At 43.4% G+C, this 20,520-nt stretch overlaps 1 protein-coding gene across 1 annotated transcript; it reads left to right on the plus strand.

Annotated features, from left to right (window-relative positions):
• Window positions 1-1,466: 1,466 nt before the first annotated feature.
• LOC127983495 (uncharacterized) lies at window positions 1,467-8,665 on the plus strand. Its single transcript, XM_052585702.1, has 17 exons — window positions 1,467-1,943; window positions 2,016-2,203; window positions 2,277-2,374; window positions 2,446-2,603; window positions 2,674-2,866; window positions 2,939-3,086; window positions 3,166-3,238; window positions 3,315-3,385; window positions 4,590-4,791; window positions 6,632-7,186; window positions 7,259-7,446; window positions 7,520-7,617; window positions 7,687-7,844; window positions 7,915-8,107; window positions 8,180-8,327; window positions 8,408-8,480; window positions 8,554-8,665. Exons 1-17 carry the CDS (start codon window positions 1,496-1,498, stop codon window positions 8,628-8,630), a joined length of 3,069 nt encoding a protein of 1,022 aa, XP_052441662.1. The 5' UTR covers window positions 1,467-1,495; the 3' UTR covers window positions 8,631-8,665.
• The last annotated feature ends 11,855 nt before the right edge of the window (window positions 8,666-20,520 follow it).

Raw genomic sequence — 20,520 nt, forward strand, 5'->3', positions numbered from 1 at the left:
CTACGCCATTGCATTTGTTTTTCGGTTTTGTGCGTTATTATTTGACACGTGTTTTTAAATATTTGAGTTATGCTTATATTTGGGTGGGATTTTGATCCCATACATTTACCTGCGAAATCAAAGGCAAATATTGCGTTATTCTCAATTATATGCTGTGCTGCTGATAAACATGATATAATTTCAGTTCTGTACTTTTATATTAAGTCAAGTCACCTTTATTTATATAGCGCTTTAAACAAAACACATTGCATCAAAGCAACTGAACAACATTCATTAGGAAAACAGTGTGTCAATAATGCAAAATGATAGTTAAAGGCAGTTCATCATTGAATTCAGTGATGTCATCTCTGTTCAGTTAAATAGTGTCTGTGCATTTATTTGCAATCAAGTCAATGATATCGCTGTAGATGAAGTGACCCCAACTAAGCAAGCCCTACATCACTAGAAGAATGGCATCTACGCTAATATTAGTCTGTTTCTCTCTTGTTCCGAGGTCACCGTAGCCACCAGATCCAGTCTGTGTCCAGATCAGAGGGTCACTGCAGTCACCCGGATCCAGTACGTATCCAGACCAGATGGTGGATCAGCACCTAGAAAGGACCTCTACATCCCTGAAAGACAGCGGAGACCAGGACAACTAGAGCCCCAGATACAGATCCCCTGTAAAGACCTTGTCTCAGAGGAGCACCAGGACAAGACCACAGGAAACAGATGATTCTTCTGCACAATCTGACTTTGCTGCAGCCTGGAATTGAACTACTGGTTTCGTCTGGTCAGAGGAGAAGAGAGAAGATTTTCTTTTTCTTTCTTTTTGCAGTCATGTTTTACTAAAAAAAAGGTCTTTTTGAGGTCTGATCGTAATGAGTAAAAGGTTGTCAGTTTTTCTCTTTTACAATGTTTTTGTTTTTTTTGTTTTTTGTGGTTTATAATAAACTTGCTGACAAACTTATATGGATTCTATGGAATTATTTCCCCCAAAGAATCAAAAAGGTCAATTTGGAGAAAAAAAGTCAGCAACGTTGAGAAATTAGTGAACTGTGAGATAGATCAGTCATGACATAAATAGTCAAAATTACCTTTTTTTCTTCTCTCTTTTATTATTTATTTATTCTGTAGTGGAAATAAGCTTCCATATACTTAAAATCATTTACTGCTTATTATAGTATTTTCCTCATATTTGTAAGAGCACACTTGTCTTCGGGGAGTGTTAAGGAAAACGGCACCAAAGAAAAACATCTACTTTTGGCAATTTCCAGTAAACTTGGACTTGAACCATTCTTATTTGTTGTCAATATGACATTGGACTCAAGAAACACCAGGTTAACAGAATTTGAGAACCAATTACAATTGGATAAGATAGTAAGATTTTTCTAATTAAATTTGTTAATCCATGAGTGTTAATGAAGTGGGAGGGACTATCGTTAATTAGCTGAAATCTGTAGAATACAAAAAGACCAAAGGGCAGTATCTCCACTTTGTGTTTAGTTGTTGAACAATGGCTGGAAGTTGGTGTTTGGTTCAGATTTTGGTGGTTTGTGCTCTCTGTCATGCTGTTCCACAATGGAGTAAATCGCTTCAGGATGTTCAGTCTCTGATGACCCAGCAGTTTCAGCTTCAGAAGCCAGTTCAACAACCAACTAACCAGTGGCTTCCTCCACAAAATATGCTTCCGAAGCCAGTTCAACAACTGACTAAACCGCAGTATCCGGTTCAGAAGCCAGTTCAGCAGCCAGCTGACCAGCAGTTTCCGCTTCAGAAGCCAGTTCAGCAACCTAAACCACAGTTTCCGCATCAGAAGCCAGTAGTGCAGGCAGATCCCCTTGATAAATGTGCTGTAGCTGATTCCGAGCAGATCCAATGTGGTCTACCTGGGATCAGTGGTGCTGAGTGTGAAGCTATTAACTGCTGCTTTAAAGCACAGCAGTGTTTCTATGGGAGAGCGGGTAAGTGTTCTCAATCTTCTGTTCGTGTTAAACTGATTCTCTGCATTAACCTGCTCTTGTACCTTGTTCTAGTGACTGTCCAGTGTATTAGAGATGGTCAGTTTGTGGTAGTGGTGTCGAGAGATGTTACTCTGCCTCGACTGAGTCTGGATTCGGTTCATCTACTGGGTGGAAACGACCAACCTTGCGCTCCTGTGGGGTCCACACCTTCCTTTGCTATATACCAGTTCCCTGTGACCGCATGTGGCACGAGCGTGATGGTGAGCAGCTGCTACTGGTTTTATTCTGCATTGCTTATGATGGACTGGATGCTGATACCGTACCTATTCACAGGAGGACGGCGGATATGTGGTGTATGAAAACAGAATGACCTCATCGTATGAAGTGGGGATTGGACCATATGGTTCCATCACAAGGGACAGCCATTTTGAGTAGGTGATATATGACTTGGTGTGAACCTTAATCCCTGATAAATGTTACAAGCTCGCTGTGTGTTGTCCAGGTTTCTCTTCCAGTGTAGATACTCTGAAACTTCTGTGGAAGCTCTGGTTGTGGAAGTCAACTCTGTTCCTCCACCTCCACCAGTAGCTGCTCCTGGACCTCTCCGGGTGGAGCTCAGACTGGCCAATGGCCAATGTGTCACCAAAGGCTGTGCTGAAGGTAAGGTCTTGTTCTGTTTCTGCCTAAAGCCTTTTGAATTTGAATCTGGTTCAACCGCAGTGTTCCTCAGGGGATGAGGCCTACACGTCCTACTACAGTGACGCTGATTATCCCATCACAAAAGTCCTGCGAGAGCCGGTGTATGTTGAGGTGCACATTATGGAGAGGACTGACCCCAACATTGTCCTGATGCTGGGACGCTGTTGGACTACTTCAACCCCCAGTCCACTCAGTCTCCCCCAGTGGGACCTTCTGATCAATGGGTGAGCTTACAGCCGATCTTGATCCAGTTAGTCTGCTGGGAGACCCTTTCTAACCTTCTCTTTTGTCTTCAGATGCCCTTACCAGGATGACCGTTATCTGACCACACTGGTTCCAGTGACCGGATCTTCTGGTCTTCAGTACCCAACCCACTACAAGCGCTTCGTTGTGAAGATGTTCACCTTTGTAGATCCAGCCTCACTGGCTGCTCTGCAGGAAACCGTATGCCCCCTGTTACTTGAACATTTGTGTTTTTACTACTTGTGGATTCTGTGACTTGAGCCTCTTTCTTCCCTGTCAGATCTTCATCCACTGCAGTACAGAGGTGTGCCATCCATCATCTGGCTCTTGTGAGCAAAGCTGCACCAGGAAACGTGAGTTCTTGCTTTCTCTTGACAAGAGGAACTGAGCATTTTATAAGTGTTCTCACTTTTAACACTTCTCTTACAGGAAGAGATGCTCGTATGAAGGCTGTCTCTGGGGAGCAGACTGTGGTTTCTAGTGGCGCAGTAACTCTGGTCGTGTAAATCTAGACTTTAATAAACTTTGTAGAACCCCGAGGTATCTTGTCTATTGGTATTGTTCTGCAGAATCTGGTATTAAATGCCCCTCTTGCCAGGTTTTTTTCTTCCTCGCACTGTTAAACCAAGGTTCTACAACCTTGGATGTTTAACAACCCCCCCCCCCCAATTCTTGCTGGGACTGAGACTTGAATCTGTTCCCTTTTAGGTCACAAGTCTGACTATTTAACGATTGGGCTAAGACTGAACCACCACAACTTGTGGGTCATATTCAGTGCGTCTGTCAGTCATCCTAGTACTATCTGCTTATATGGGGAAAGATTTGATTGCAAGCTGGGCAGTTGTGACCTAAAGTTTTAATACTCCATACCAGCAGGGAATGTAGGTTAGGGATTGAATGAACCGTGCTCCCTTCCACTTTCAATACAACCAGTTGCTCCCCAGGCACCACAGTGACTGGTTGCAAACTGCACTGGGTGTTCACTGCTTCTAATGTGCATGCAGTAACTTAGAGTTAAAATTGGAGGACCAATTCTAGTATGGCTTGCCATACTTTGCTTTTGCTGTCCGGTCAAAAAGTGTTGGTTTCTAGAGTATTTTTGAATAAGCGTTTCTTTCCCACTTCACAAAGTGATGGCAAGTAAAATGATTTCTACGCATGTGTAGCTGAGAGGAAAAAATCCTGGTAGAGCCAGTCTTCTGACAAGAAATCAATTATATCAAACTTCAGGCATTTTTATTTCATGCGTAAAAGGCTAACCTGCACCCTGGGGCATAATATTTTGTACCATACGAAAGGCAGTGGTAGAAAATGACTTGAGAGTAAAAAAAAAAAAAAGTGGTTTGCTGAACAACCACGAGTTACTGCATTCCAAAGTACTTTATTTTATTTGTACCCAAAATGAGATTATGTGAGCATTATGGAGCAGGGTTAATCCTAATCCAAACACTCATGTAATGTTTGTTTCACAAAGGAGACCTGGGAAATCCCTTGTGGACGAATGCATCTGATATCACTACAGCTGAATAACATGCAAAGATGCTTTATAACATGAGAGACAACAAACACACAACTGCAATGCTAATTGACATAGCTTGCAACACCGTATAGAATTTTATCAAAAATATTTTGTCTCGCTGAGTAGACAGAAGCAACAGTTTTCCCAGCATAAACCTAGTTCATTCTGTGTTTGTCCCTCACCAGTGTCCCATTGACACTCGTAAGGTTCTGTCAGAGAACTGTGTGATAATCGTCTGTATGTCCATGATGCCCGTGTTCCTGCAACCACCCCTGTCTCAGATCTGCTCGCTTGTGGAGAAACTCAAGTACCGGGATGCTCTAGCTACAAAGAGCTTCCTAATCCACAGCCCACCTGCTAAACCCAATTGCACCGCCTGGTTAGAAGGTGAGCAAAGAAAGGCACGGCCGAGGCTTTGAGACACCTGTCCTCTGCATGGGACGAGAAGAGTTTTATAAAGCAGTAGTGACAATGAAGATTTGCTGAAAATATGCTCACCCTCGGTCCATCTACCGATTCTACGAACAATGCATGAATAATGTTTTTGTGCCAACGTTTTGAGAACACTATTAAAGAGTGGATAACTTTGAATGACCATAAACACACAATTGCAATGCTAATTGACATAGCTTGCATCATTGCTACATCGGTGGTTCCCACCTCATTCAAAAAATCTGTCATCATCCCTGTGCCTAAGAACAATAAACCCTATTGTCTGACTGACTATCATCCAGTTGCCCTCACATCAATAGTCATGAAGGTCTTTGAGGGGCTGGTTAAAAACGTCATCTGCTCCTCCATACCGGATACTTTGGACCCTCTTCAGTTTGCCTATCGCCCAAACAGATCCACTGATGATGCCATCTCTCACATCCTGCACTCTTCTCTCACACAAATTGACAGCAATAACAGGAACTACATAAGGCTGCTATTTATTGACTATAGCTCAGCTTTTAATACTATAGTCCCCTTAAAGCTAGCTTCTAAACTCATGGACCTCGGCCTGAATTCTTCACTCTGCAACTGGATTCTTGATTTCCTCACCGGCAGACCTCAAGTGGTGAAAGCCAGTACACCTCCAGCTCCATCACCCTGAACGTAGGAGCCCCACAGGGCTGTGTCCTGAGTCCCCTGGTCTTCTCTCTCTACACACATGATTGCGTGTCTTCCCACAGCTCCACATCTATAATCAAATTTGCTGATGATACTGTGGTTCTAGGCCTCATTCACAACAATAATGAGACTGCATACTTGGATGAGGTAGGGAAATTAACATCATGGTGCCAGGACAACTGTCTCTCTCTGAATGTGAGCAAAACTAAAGAGCTGATTGTGGACTTCAGGAAGAGACAGCAGCAGCCCTATACTCCTCTTATGATCAGCGGGACCCCTGTGGAGAGGGTGAGCAGCTTCAAGTACCTTGGTGTAAACATCTCGGAGGACCTGACTTGGACTACACACATTCAAACACAGGTTAATAAAGCCAGCCAAAGACTGTACCATCTGCGACAGCTGAGGAAATTTAGGGTCTCACCAGCAATCCTGAAAACTTTCTATTCTGGGGCTATAGAAAGTGTATTGACTCAGTGTGTCTCAGTGTGGTATGGGAACAGCTCCAGTCAAGACTGCAAAGCCCTGCAGAGAGTTGTGCGCTTAGCTGAGCGCATCTCCGGGTCTGCTCTCCACTCTCTGCAGGACATCTATCTCAAACACTGCAGAAGTAGAGCTGCTAAAATCATCAAAGACTCCACCGACCCCAGTAACCATCTCTTCACTTTGCTGCCATCTGGTAAGCGCTTCCGCAGCCTGATGGCAAAAAACCGAGAGACTCGGGAGGAGTTTCTTCCCCCAGGCAATCAGACTCCTAAACTCAAAACCAGCCTCTTAACATCTTCATGTCTCCACTTAATGTTCACTTTATCAGTAAGATATTCATCATTCACTATCTCACATGACATACTGACAGTGTTGACCTTTTTGCACATTTGCAAAATGTGCAAAATCACAAGATTTTTCTAATTAAATTTATGCATTTATGTAAAAAAATAGGAAAAATAAGTCTATCTTGAGATCCAAGGAGAAACACCCAGCTGCAAGCTCCCATTTCTGCAAGTCATGAGAACCATGAGTGTTAATGAAGAGGGAGGGACTATCGTTAATTAGCTTAAATCTGTAGAGTACAAAAAGACCAAAGGGCAGTATCTCCACTTTGTGTTTAGCTGTTGAACAATGGCTGGAAGTTGGTGTTTGTTTCAGATTTTGCTGGTTTGTGCTTTCTGTCATGCTGTTCCAAACTGGAGTAAATCACTTCAGGATGTTCAGTCTCCGATGACCCAGCAGTTTCAGCTTCAGAAGCCAGTTCAACAACCAACTTACCAGCAGTTTCCGCTTCAGAAGCCAGTTCAACAACCAACTTACCAGCAGTTTCCGCTTCAGAAGCCAGTTCAACAACCTAAACCACAGTTTCCGCTTCAGAAGCCAGTTCAACAACCTAAACAACAGTTTCCGCTTCAGAAGCCGGTTCAACAACCAACTTACCAGCAGTTTCCGCTTCAGAAGCCAGTTCAACAACCTAAACCACAGTTTCCGCTTCAGAAGCCGGTTCAACAACCTAAACCACAGTTTCCACATCAGAAGCCAGTAGTGCAGGCAGATCCCCTTGATAAATGTGCTGTAGCTGATTCCGAGCAGATCCAATGTGGTCTACCTGGGATCAGTGGTGCTGAGTGTGAAGCTATTAACTGCTGCTTTAAAGCACAGCAGTGTTTCTATGGGAGAGCGGGTAAGTGTTCTCAATCTTCTGTTCGTGTTAAACTGATTCTCTGCATTAACCTGCTCTTGTACCTTGTTCTAGTGACTGTCCAGTGTATTAGAGATGGTCAGTTTGTGGTAGTGGTGTCGAGAGATGTTACTCTGCCTCAACTGAGTCTGGATTCGGTTCATCTATTGGGTGGAAATGACCCACCTTGCGCTCCTGTGGGGTCCACACCTTCCTTTGCTATATACCAGTTCCCTGTGACTGCATGTGGCACGAGCGTGATGGTGAGCAGCTGCTACTGGTTTTATTCTGCATTGCTTATGATTGACTGGATGCTGACACTGTACCTATTCACAGGAGGACGGCGGATATGTGGTGTATGAAAACAGATTGACCTCCTCGTATGAAGTGGGGATTGGACCATATGGTTCCATCACAAGGGACAGTCATTTTGAGTAGGTGATCTATGACTTTGTGTGACCCTTAATCCCTGATAAATGCTACAAGCTCAATGTGTTGTCCAGGTTTCTCTTCCAGTGTAGATACTCTGAAACTTCTGTGGAAGCTCTGGTTGTGGAGGTCAACTCTGTTCCTCCACCTCCACCAGTAGCTGCTCCTGGACCTCTCCGGGTGGAGCTCAGACTGGCCAACGGCCAATGTGTCACCAAAGGCTGTGCTGAAGGTAAGGCCTTGTTCTGTGTCTGCCTAAAGCCTTTCAAATTTGAGTCTGGTTCAACCGCAGTGTTCCTCAGGGGATGAGGCCTACACGTCCTACTACAGTGACGCTGATTATCCCATCACAAAAGTCCTGCGAGAGCCTGTGTATATTGAGGTGCACATTATGGAGAGGACTGACCCCAACATTGTCCTGATGCTGGGACGCTGTTGGACTACTTCAACCCCCAGTCCACTCAGTGTCCCCCAGTGGGACCTTCTGATCAATGGGTGAGCGTACAGCCGATCTTGATCCAGTTAGTCTGCTGGGAGACCCTTTCTAACCTTCTCTTTTGTCTTCAGATGCCCTTACCAGGATGACCGTTATTTGACCACACTGGTTCCAGTGACTGGATCTTCTGGTCTTCAGTTCCCAACCCACTACAAGCGCTTCGTTGTGAAGATGTTCACATTTGTAGATCCAGCCTCACTGGCTGCTCTGCAGGAAACCGTATGCCCCCTGTTACTTGAACATTTGTGTTTTTTACTACTTGTGGATTCTGTGACTTGAGCCTCTTTCTTCCCTGTCAGATCTTCATCCACTGCAGTACAGAGGTGTGCCATCCATCATCTGGCTCTTGTGAGCAAAGCTGCACCAGGAAACGTGAGTTCTTGCTTTTCTCTTGACGAGGAACTGCACATTTTATAAGTGTTCTCACTTCTGACATCTCTTTCAGGAAGAGACGCTCCTATCAAGGCTGTCTCTGGGGAGCAGACTGTGGTTTCTAGTCGAGAAGTTACTCTGGTCATGTAAATCAAGTTTTTAATAAACTTTACAGAACTTTACAATTTATCTTGTCCTTTGCTGTTGTTCTGCAGAATCTGGTATTACATGTCCCTCTTGCCAGGTTTTTTTTTTTTCTTCATCCTACTTACCAGAATACCTAAGATTAATGTTCATAAATTAGATTAGATTCAACTTTGTCACTGCACATGTAGGTACAAGGCAACGAAATGCAGTTAGCATCTAACCAGAAGTGCAATAAGCAGTAAGTACAGAATAAAGGTCTATAATATGTACAATAACTATACAGGTAAGTATTATGGACATAATTTACAGATATTAAATACTATAGCAAGATATACAGATAGGTGTACTATGAACATACTATACAGATGGGCTATGTAAAAGTGTATGTACACTATAGGCAGAACTATGAACATAATTTACAGTTTTGCAATGGACAGTAAAGTGCATAGAAAAAATATTACAATGTGCAAATGGATTGTACAGTGTTCCTGGATGAACAGACAGTAGTGCAAGTAATAACAAGTTACTGTTTTTTGCTTGTTGTGAATAAATAAATAAATCAGTCACAGTGTTGAAGAGGGGGAGGAGTCTATGTGTGTGGTGTGGGGGGTAGGGAAAAAGCTGTTCCTGAATCTTGTGGTCCTTGTTCGGAGGCTCCTGAAACGCCTCCCGGAGGGGAGGAGGTTAAACAGTCCGTGGTCAGGGTGAGAGGAGTCCTTCAGAATGCTGCGAGTTTGACGTAGACAGCGTTTCCTCTGGATGTCCTCAAGAGCAGGAAGTGGTGTCCCTGTGATGCGCTGGGCAGTTTTCACCACCCTCTGCAGTGCCTTGCGGTCAGCCACTGAGCAGCTCCCATACCAGACTGTGATGCAACTGGTCAGGATGCTCTCGATCGCACACCGGTAGAAGTTCACCAGGATGGATGAAGACAGCTGGTTCTTCTTCAGTGTCCTGAGGAAGAAAAGGCGCTGGTGAGCCTTCTTGACCAGGTTGGAGGTGTTTGTGGCCCAGGACAGTTCCTCCGAGATGGTGGTTCCCAGGAACTTGAAGCTGGAGACACGTTCAACAGCCAGCCCGTTAATGTGGATGGGGTCATGCGTGCTTCCATTCTTCTTCCTGAAGTCCACAATGAGCTCCTTTGTCTTATTGGTGTTAAGGAGCAGGTTATTGTCAGCGCACCATGTGGCCAGGTGCTGTACCTCTTCCCTGTAGGCAGTCTCATCGTTGTCACTGATGAGGCCAATCACCGTGGTGTCATCTGCAAACTTAATGATGGAGTTGGATCCATGCACAGGCTTGCAGTCGTGGGTGTAAAGGGAGTAGAGGAATGGGCTCAGCACACAGCCCTGTGGTACGCCAGTGTTAAGTGTGATGGTGGTGGAGTGGGTGTGACCTGACCGAACATGCTGAGGCCTGTTGGTCAGAAAGTCCATAATCCAGTTGCAGAGGGAGGTGTTGATGTCCAGGTCTTCAAGTTTTGTGGTCAGCTTGGAGGGAATGACGGTGTTAAATTCTGAACTGAAGTCAACAAACAACATCCTAACATACGTGTTGTTATTGTCCAGGTGTGTGAGTGCAGAGTGCAGCACTGTGCATACTGCATCCTCTGTGCTCCTATTTCTGCGGTAGGCAAATGGTGTGGGTCCAGTGTGGGTGGGAGGCAGTCTTTGAGGTGTGCTAGGACCAGTCGCTCGAAGCACTTCATAATGATGGGTGTGAGTGCTACGGGGCGATAGTCATTCAGGCACGTTGGGGAGGAGTGTTTCGGTACTGGCACAATGGATGTGGACTTAAAACATGTTGGCACAGTTGCTTGGATGAGGGACATGTTGAAAATGTCTGTGAAGACCCCTGCAAGCTGCTCTGCACATGCCCTAAGCACACGTCCAGGAATGCCATCCGGGCCAGCAGCCTTGCTTGCGTTGATCCGGCTCAGTGCAGTGTGGACATCTGTGGAGGTGAGTTTAAGGGGTTGGTGGTCTGCTGAGGGTGAGATTTTGGTGGCCATCTCCTTGCTGTCGCTGTTGAAGCGAGCATAAAAGTCATTTAGCTCGTTGAGGAAGGAGACGTCCGTGACTGTTGGTGTGGAGTTGCTTGACTTGTAGTCACTGATGATCTGGATGCCCTGCCACATGCGTCGGGGGTCAGAGTTGGAAAAGTGTTCCTCTACCTTCAGCTTGTAGCAGTACTTGGCCTTTTTGATGCCCCTTTTCAGGTTAGCCCTGGGTTTACTGTAGGCCTGAGCGTCATCTGACCTGAAGGCAGCGTTGCGGTCTTTCAGCAGAAGTCAAACCTCCTTGTTCATCCATGGCTTCTGATTAGGGTATGTTGTTATCTGTTTTTCTGTTGTTACACTGTCAATGGTGGAGTTGATGTGATCCAGTACAGAGGAGGTGTAGATATCAATGTCTGTGTGAGAGCCACAGGCAGCCTGTGAAGCAAACATACTCCAGTCAGTGTGTTGAAACCTGTCTTGAAGTAAAGAGTCAGCTCCAGTTGGCCACACTTTGATGGTCCTCACTGATGGCTTCACACGGTTGATGAGGGGTGAATACTTAGGGGTGAGAAACAAAGAAAGGTGATCAGACTGTCCGAGGTGGGGGAGGGGGGTCGCGATGTAAGCTCCATTGATGTTTGTATAAACATGATCCAAAGTTTTGTCTCCTCTGGTGTGGCAGGAAACATGCTGGTGAAATTTGGGGAGTACTGTTTTTAATTTGCAGTGATTAAAATCACCCGCGACAATAAAAGCAGCCTCTGGGTGAGCAGTCTGTTGTTTACTAATGGCTGCATGAAGTTCGTTCAAAGCAAGCTTGGCATTAGCATCCGGTGGAATATAGACTGCGGTTATTATGGTGGAAGTGAACTCCCATGGCAGATAAAAAGGTCTACATTTAACCATGAGAAACTCTAGGTTAGCTGAGCAGTGTCTCCCAACAATGACACTGTTCGTACACCAAGCTTTGTTGACATAAATGCACAATCCACCACCTCTTGTCTTGCCGGAGTCATCTGCCGTTCTATCTGCCCGGAGCGTGTAGCGTCCTGCTAGCTCAATAGCATTGTTGGGTACGTCGCTGTGTAGCCATGTTTCCGTGAAAACCATGACATTGCAGTCCATAAGTCTCTTACTGTGGGTGATGCGGAGTCGTAACTCATCCATTTTGTTCACCAGTGACCGCACATTAGCGAGGAAAATGCTGGGTAAAGAGAGCCGGAGCGGTGTTAGCTTTAGCTTGGCTCTTAGACCTCCGCGCTTCCCCCACCTTTGTTTACGATCTCGACGCCGCCTGCGAGCACTTCCGCCCGGCCGGGTAGAGTGCGAAGCCTCGGTTGTTCTAGCGATCTCAGGGATGAGTCGAAGATTGGTGATAAAACTGTTGGTAAAGTCCTCACCGATATCCAAAAGCTCCTGTCGGGTGTATGATGTTAAAGCAAAGCTGTTCAGTACGAACAGACCCGAGATGAGCAGGAATAATACTGCAAAATTGCAAAAACTGGAGAGACGCTGAGCCTCGCGATGTGTTCGCGCCGCCATCTTGGTCTAGATGATGGCAGTTTAACAATGTAAAGTGTGACCAACAAAATCTTGGGTTTGTTGTAGTCCAGATCAAAATGGGACAATAAGTTTGAAAATTGGCTCATTACGTCTAAATATTTGGTGCTGTGTGGTAAACACTGTACAAATCTGAATGACCATTTAAATATGTTGGGGTTTCCAGGGTAAGGGCTGCATAATTAGTTATTCCTGGTATTTAGATGTAACCACGATAACAATATTGTGCATATTCATTACCATGATGTTATCTTCTTATATATATGGTCTAAGGTTTACTAGAACAAGGTCTCATAGGTGGTTAAAAAGAACTTGCACATTTTACAACTCTCTCCCCAGTCTGGCATGAATGGTTCATATAGTTCCTGTATCAAAAGAAGGCTGGCATTCTGAAATAAAATGTACTGTGACTGGTTAGCTGGGTGAGCGTGTGTTTGTGTTTGGCAGCACTGCCTGGTTTAGAAATGTCATGCTACCTTATCATAGCCACCTGATGTGAGCTACAGTGTAAATATTGGTCAAATCAATTTGAGCATGAGTTTATCCTGGAATGTTTTAACCATTCCTAGTTGACCAAATACACACTGGAAAAGGAAATCAGATTGGCAAAGAGTAATTTATACTAACAAGCTAAAGAACTAATTATTTCCAGTGATCCTGCTTCTGTGTAGAAACACCCTATCCTCCAGAACTCTGGCGAATCAACAACAGGTTGGGTCCTCTACTACACTAGTGACTGCACGTCCTCTGTCAAGCTCCTGAAGTTTGTAGACGACGCCACACTCATCGGCCTCATTCAGGATGGTGATGAGTCTGCTTAAAGACAGGAGGTTAAAGAGCTGGCTGTCTGGTGCACTCTCAACAACCTGGAGCTGAACACACTCAAAACAGTGGAGATGATGGTGGTTGGACAGTGTTTTCTCTACTTCCTGTTGGCCTTCTGTAGCTAATGGTAGCTCCGTGTAGCTGATTTTATTTTTTTTAAAGTGGTAAAATATAACTTAATTCACACCATATTTCTGATATTATTAATCAATCTTATCAGATTAACTTTGATCATTCACTTTTCCGTGACTGCAGTACACCTGCAAAGCGTTAGCACTCGTTAGCTTGTCATTAGCGGTTTCTCCTCTCCTCTCCTCTCTCTCGCTCCAGTTTTTCACAAGTTCATCAAACAACCGCAGTAAGAATATTTCATCAAGCACGGTGAGTAATGGCTTCTCCTGCTATCGTTATTTGCACCTCTTGCCACTTGTACAGTTTATCTATCTCTGTCGCTGATGAGGGATTCACATGTGATAAATGCAGGGAAACAGTTAGGCTGACAGAGAAGATTTCAGAATTAGAGACACGCATCCAAACTTTAATTGAGGACAGTAAGAATGTTAGGGCTCTAGATACGGCTTTGGATGCGTCTAGCTCAGAGACTCCTGTACATTGTCCGGTTCCAGCAGAGCCCCTGCAGCAGGGCAACTGGGTGACGGTGAGGCAGCGTAGTCGTGGGTCAAAACACCGCTCTTCTGTTCCGATCAAAACATTAAACAGGTTCTCCCCACTCAGTGATGCACCCACTGAGAAACCTGATGAAAGTGCTCTAGTTATTGGTGATTCTATTGTACGGAACGTGAATATAGAGACACCAGCCACCATAGTCAAATGTTTACCGGGAGCCAGAGCGCCTGACATCTTGGCAAATTTAAAAGTGCTGGCTAATGCTAAACGTAAATACAGTAAGATTGTTATTCATGCCGGCGCTAATGATGTTCGACTTCGCCAGTCGGAGATCACTAAAAATAACTTTAAAGAGGTGTGTGAACTTGCAAGCACGATGTCAGACACTGTAATATGCTCTGGTCCCCTCCCTGCTTACCGTGGTGACGAGATGCATAGCAGATTGTCATCACTCAATGGCTGGATGTCTAAGTGGTGCCCACAGAATAACATAGGTTTCATAGACAATTGGACGAGCTTTTGGGGCAGACCTGACCTGTTTAAAAGAGATGGTCTTCATCCCTCCTGGGGTGGTGCTGCTCTTCTCTCTAGAAATATGGCACATAGTCTTAGTGTTTATACTTGACTAACTGGGGCCCAGGTCAGGAAGCAGACAGACTGGCTAAACCGACCGTCTGCTAGCTGCCTCCCGTCACAGAGGTCAGTTAATTCTCAGCACATAGAGACTCTTTCACCTAGATATCACACTATAGAGACTGTGTCTGTTCCCCGAACTAGAAAATACAAAAAACGTCCAAACCAAGTTAAGGTTAATAATTTAATTGACGTTCAACAAATAAAAAACAAATGCAATATGGATAAACAAATGATAAAGCTTGGCTTATTGAGTCAGGGGCCTGTTCTTCGTACGTCGCTAACTCCGTTAGCTGGAATTTGATTGTTGACGATTTGGCGTGATCTTGGATCATTTGGTTCTTTGAAGCTCATCCCGGAGCTGCTGTCATAGCAACAGGTCTGTAAGCTTACACCTGCTTGGGAGCAGCTTATTTAATGTAAACAGGATTAGATAGTTTCTTTTCAACCAGAAATGATACTCAAAATATGTCTGCTACCACCGCTACTTTATTACAAGAGTATCGTACTGATCCAGGGACAATAATAAAAAAAAAAAAAAAATTATTAAAAATTAAAAAATTATTTTAAAATAATTTAAAAATGCTGTGTAGTCCATTACAGCCTACCATAGACACATTATTTAGATTACATTATTTTAAATGAGTCCACCCCCCAAGATTATTGTTATAAACACGAGCCGCGTCTAAAAGGCAAAGGGGGAGGTGTTGCTTCAATTTATAATAACGTTTTCAGGATTTCTCAGAGGACAGGCTTCAAGTATAACTCGTTTGAAGTAATGGTGCTTCATATAACATTATCCAGAGAAACAAATGTTAATGATAAATCCCCTGTTATATTTGTACTGGCTACTGTATACAGGCCACCAGGGCACCATACAGACTTTATTAAAGAGTTTGGTGATTTTACATCCGAGTTAGTTCTGGCTGCAGATAAAGTCTTAATAGTTGGTGATTTTAATATCCATGTTGATAATGAAAAAGATGCATTGGGATCAGCATTTATAGACATTCTGAACTCTATTGGTGTTAGACAACACGTTTCAGGACCTACTCATTGTCGAAATCATACTTTAGATTTAATTCTGTCACATGGAATTGATGTTGATAGTGTTGAAATTATTCAGCGAAGTGATGATATCTCAGATCATTATTTAGTTCTGTGCAAACTTCATATAGCCAAAATTTTAAATTATACTTCTTGTTACAAGTATCGAAGAACCATCACTTCTACCACAAAAGACTGCTTTTTAAGTTATCTTCCTGATGTATCCAAATTCCTTAGCATATCCAAAACCTCAGAACAACTTGATGATGTAACAGAAACTATGGACTCTCTCTTTTCTAGCACTTTAAATACAGTTGCTCCTTTACGCTTAAGGAAGGTTAAGGAAAACAGTTTGACACCATGGTATAATGAGCATACTCGCACCCTAAAGAGAGCAGCCCGAAAAATAGAGCGCAGCTGGAGGAAAACAAAACTAGAGGTATTTCGTATTGCTTGGCGGGAAAGTAACCTATCCTAGAGAAAAGCATTAGAAACTGCTAGACCTGATTACTTTTCTTCTCTTTTAGAAGAAAACAAACATAACCCCAGGTATTTATTCAATACAGTGGCTAAATTAACGAAAAATAAAGCCTCAACAAGTGTTGACATTTCCCAACACCACAGCAGTAATGACTTTATGAACTACTTTACTTCTAAAATCGATACTATTAGAGATAAAATTGCAACCATTCAGCCGTCAGCTACAGTATCACATCAGACAGTGCACTATAGACCCCCTGAGGAACAGTTCCACTCATTCTCTACTATAGGAGAGGAAGAATTGTATAAACTTGTTAAATCATCTAAACCAACAACATGTATGTTAGACCCTATAACATCTAAGCTCTTAAAAGAGGTGCTTCCAGAAGTTATAGATCCTCTTCTGACTATTATAAATTCATCATTGTCATTAGGATATGTCCCCAAAACCTTCAAACTGGCTGTTATTAAGCCTCTCATCAAAAAACCACAACTTGACCCCAAAGAACTAATCTCCCTTTTCTGTCCAAGATACTAGAAAAGGTGGTATCCTCACAATTGTATTCCTTCTTAGAGAAAAATGGTATATGTGAGGATTTCCAGTCAGGATTTAGACCGTATCATAGTACTGAGACTGCTCTCCTTAGAGTTACAAATGATCTGCTCTTATCATCTGATCGTGGGTGTATCTCTCTATTAGTTTTATTGGATCTTAGTGCTGCGTTTGACACAATTGACCACAACATTCTTTTGCATAGACTTGAACACTTTGTTGGCATCAGTGGAAGTGCATTAGCATGGTTTAAATCGTACTTATATGACCGCCATCAGTTCGTAGCAGTGAATGAAGATGTATCATATCGATCACAAGTGCAGTATGGAGTACCTCAAGGCTCAGTACTAGGGCCGCTACTCTTCATGCTTTATATGTTACCCTTGGGAGATATCATCAGGAAACATGGTGTTAGCTTTCACTGTTATGCTGATGATACTCAGCTCTATATTTCTTCACGGCCCGGTGAAACACACCAATTTGAAAAACTAATGGAATGCATAGTCAATATAAAAAAACTGGATGATGAGTAATTTAAAAAAACAGGTGTTAATCATAGGGCCTAAAAACTCTGCTTGTAATAACCTAGAACACTGTCTAAGACTTGATGGTTGCCCGGTCCTGTCCACACTGCACTGGCTCCCTATCAAACATCGTATAGATTTTAAAATATTGCTTATTACTTATAAAGCCCTGAATGGTTTAGCACCTCTACGTCCGCTACGTTCTCAAAACTCAGGCAATTTGATAATACAAAACATTTGTCAGGGGAAGTCGTGGCCTAATCGAAAGGTTGTGAGTTTGAGTCCCGGGCTGACAGGAATTGTGGGTGGGGGTAGTGCATGTACAGTTCTCTCTCCACCTTCAATACCACGACTTAGGTGCCCTTGAGCAAGGCATTGAACCCCCAACTGCTCCCCGGGCGCCGCAGCATAAATGATGAACACTGCTCCGGGTGTGTGCTCACAGTGTGTGTGTGTGTGTGTGTGTGTTCACTGCTCTGTGTGTGTGCGCACTTCGAATTGGTTAAATGCAGAGCACAAATTCTGAGTATGGGTCACCATACTTGGCTGAATGTCACGTCACTTGCAGTTTAAATCTATATTAAAGACCCACTTCTTTAACCTGGCATACACATAACATACTAATATGCTTTTAATATCCAAATCCGTTAAAGGATTTTTAGGCTGCATTAATTAGGTAAACCGGAACCGGAAACACTTCCCATAACACCTGATGTACTTGCTACATCATTAGAAGAATGGCATCTACGCTAATATTTGTCTGTTTCTCTCTTGTTCCGAGGTCATCGTAGCCACCAGATCCAGTCTGTGTCCAGATCAGAGGGTCACTGCAGTCACCCGGATCCAGTACGTATCCAGACCAGATGGTGGATCAGCACCTAGAAAGGACCTCTACATCCCTGAAAGACAGCGGAGACCAGGCCGACTAGAGCCCCAGATACAGATCCCCTGTAAAGACCTTGTCTCAGAGGACCACCAGGACAAGACCACAGGAAACAGATGATTCTTCTGCACAATCTGACTTTGCTGCAGTCTGGAATTGAACTACTGGTTTCGTCTGGTCAGAGGAGAACTGGCCCCACAACTGAGCCTGGTTTCTCCCAAGGTTTTTTTCTCCATTCTGTCACCGATGGAGTTTCGGTTCCTTGCCGCTGTCGCCTCTGGCTTGCTTAGTTGGGGTCACTTCATCTACAGCGATATCATTGACTTGATTGCAAATAAAAACAGACACTATTTCAACTGAACAGAGATGACATCACTGAATTCAATGATGAACTGCCTTTAACTATCATTTTGCATTATTGACACACTGTTTTCCAAATGAATGTTGTTCAGTTGCTTTGATGCAATGTATTTTGTTTAAAGCGCTATATAAATAAAGGTGACTTTGACTTTGACTTCAGGAGAAACCCCCCTGCACTCCCCCCACTCACCATCATGAACAGCACTGTGACTGCAGTGGAGTCATTCAGGTTCCTGGGAACCACCATCTCTCAGGACCTGAAGTGGGACATTCACATTGACTCCATTGTGAAAAAGGCCCAGCAGAGATTGTATTTCCTTCTCCAGCTGAGGAAGTTTAACCTGCCACAGGAGCTGCTGAAACAGTTCTACTCCACCATCATTGAATCCATCCTCTGCACTTCAGTAACTGTCTGGTTCAGCTCAGCTTCTAAATCTGACCTCAGAAGACTACAGAGAGTAGTCCGGACTGCTGAGAGAAAAAGAAAAAAAAGAGAAAAAGGGCTGGCAAAATCACTCTGGACCCCTCACATCCAGCACACTCCCTCTCTGAACTGTGTCCATCTGGTGGACGCTACAGAGCACTGAGCACTAGAACGACCAGACACAGGACCAGTTTCTTCCCTCAGGCAATCCATCTTATGAACAGCTGATAATAACGGCGAACACACTACACTTTATATTTCAAATCATACCTGTACATACAGTATTGTTCAAAATAATAGCAGTACAATGTGACTAACCAGAATAATCAAGGTTTTTCGTATATTTTTTTATTGCTACGTGGCAAACAAGTTACCAGTAGGTTCAGTAGATTCTCAGAAAACAAATGAGACCCAGCATTCCTGATATGCACGCTCTTAAGGCTGTGCAATTGGGCAATTAGTTGAATTAGTTGAAAGGGGTGTGTTCAAAAAAATAGCAGTGTGGCATTCAATCACTGAGGTCATCAATTTTGTGAAGAAACAGGTGTGAATCAGGTGGCCCCTATTTAAGGATGAAGCCAACACTTGTTGAACATGCATTTGAAAGCTGAGGAAAATGGGTCGTTCAAGACATTGTTCAGAAGAACAGCGTACTTAGATTAAAAAGTTGATTAGAGAGGGGAAAACCTATAAAGAGGTGCAAAAAATGATAGGCTGTTCAGCTAAAATGATCTCCAATGCCTTAAAATGGAGAGCAAAACCAGAGAGACGTGGAAGAAAACGGAAGACAACCATCAAAATGGATAGAAGAATAACCAGAATGGCAAAGGCTCAGCCAATGATCACCTCCAGGATGATCAAAGACAGTCTGGAGTTACCTGTAAGTACTGTGACAGTTAGAAGACGTCTGTGTGAAGCTAATCTATTTTCAAGAATCCCCCGCAAAGTCCCTCTGTTAAAAAAAGGCATGTGCAGAAGAGGTTACAATTTGCCAAAGAACACATCAACTGGCCTAAAGAGAAATGGAGGAACATTTTGTGGACTGATGAGAGTAAAATTGTTCTTTTTGGGTCCAAGGGCCACAGGCAGTTTGTGAGACGACCCCCAAACTCTGAATTCAAGCCACAGTACACAGTGAAGACAGTGAAGCATGGAGGTGCAAGCATCATGATATGGGCATGTTTCTCCTACTATGGTGTTGGGCCTATTTATCGCATACCAGGGATCATGGATCAGTTTGCATATGTTAAAATACTTGAAGAGGTCATGTTGCCCTATGCTGAAGAGGACATGCCCTTGAAATGGTTGTTTCAACAAGACAATGACCCAAAACACACTAGTAAACGGGCAAAGTCTTGGTTCCAAACCAACAAAATTAATGTTATGGAGTGGCCAGCCCAATCTCCAGACCTTAATCCAATTGAGAACTTGTGGGGTGATATCAAAAATGCTGTTTCTGAAGCAAAACCAAGAAATGTGAATGAATTGTGGAATGTTGTTAAAGAATCATGGAGTGGAATAACAGCTGAGAGGTGCCACAAGTTGGTTGACTCCATGCCACACAGATGTCAAGCAGTTTTAAAAAACTGTGGTCATACAACTAAATATTAGTTTAGTGATTCACAGGATTGCTAAATCCTAGAAAAAAAAAATGTTTGTACAAAATAGTTTTGAGTTTGTACAGTCAAAGGTAGACACTGCTATTTTTTTGAACACACCCCTTTCAACTAATTGCCCAATTGCACAGCCTTAAGAGCGTGCATATCATGAATGCTGGGTCTTGTTTGTTTTCTGACAATCTACTGAACCTACTGGTAACTTGTTTGCCACGTAGCAATAAAAAATATACTAAAAACCTTGATTATTCTGGTTAGTCACATTGTACTGCTATTATTTTGAACAACACTGTACATAACTGTCAATATTATATTTTGTGTTTTTGCTTGTTTTGTACATTGTCTATTTTGTATATTTTTACATA

This window comes from Carassius gibelio, chromosome B20 (genome assembly GCF_023724105.1).
Source record: "Carassius gibelio isolate Cgi1373 ecotype wild population from Czech Republic chromosome B20, carGib1.2-hapl.c, whole genome shotgun sequence".
NCBI lineage: Eukaryota > Metazoa > Chordata > Actinopteri > Cypriniformes > Cyprinidae > Carassius > Carassius gibelio.

What these genes read in the sequence shown, in the direction of transcription:
- LOC127983495 (XM_052585702.1), top strand. Translation starts at nt 1,496, where the DNA reads ATGGCTGGAAGTTGGTGTTTGGTTCAGATTTTGGTGGTTTGTGCTCTC. An exon ending in CACCAAAGGCTGTGCTGAAG is followed by an intron (nt 2,604 to 2,673) that starts GTAAGGTCTTGT and finishes AGTGTTCCTCAG; the next exon opens with GGGATGAGGCCTACACGTCC. An exon ending in GCAAAGCTGCACCAGGAAAC is followed by an intron (nt 3,239 to 3,314) that starts GTGAGTTCTTGC and finishes CTTCTCTTACAG; the next exon opens with GAAGAGATGCTCGTATGAAG.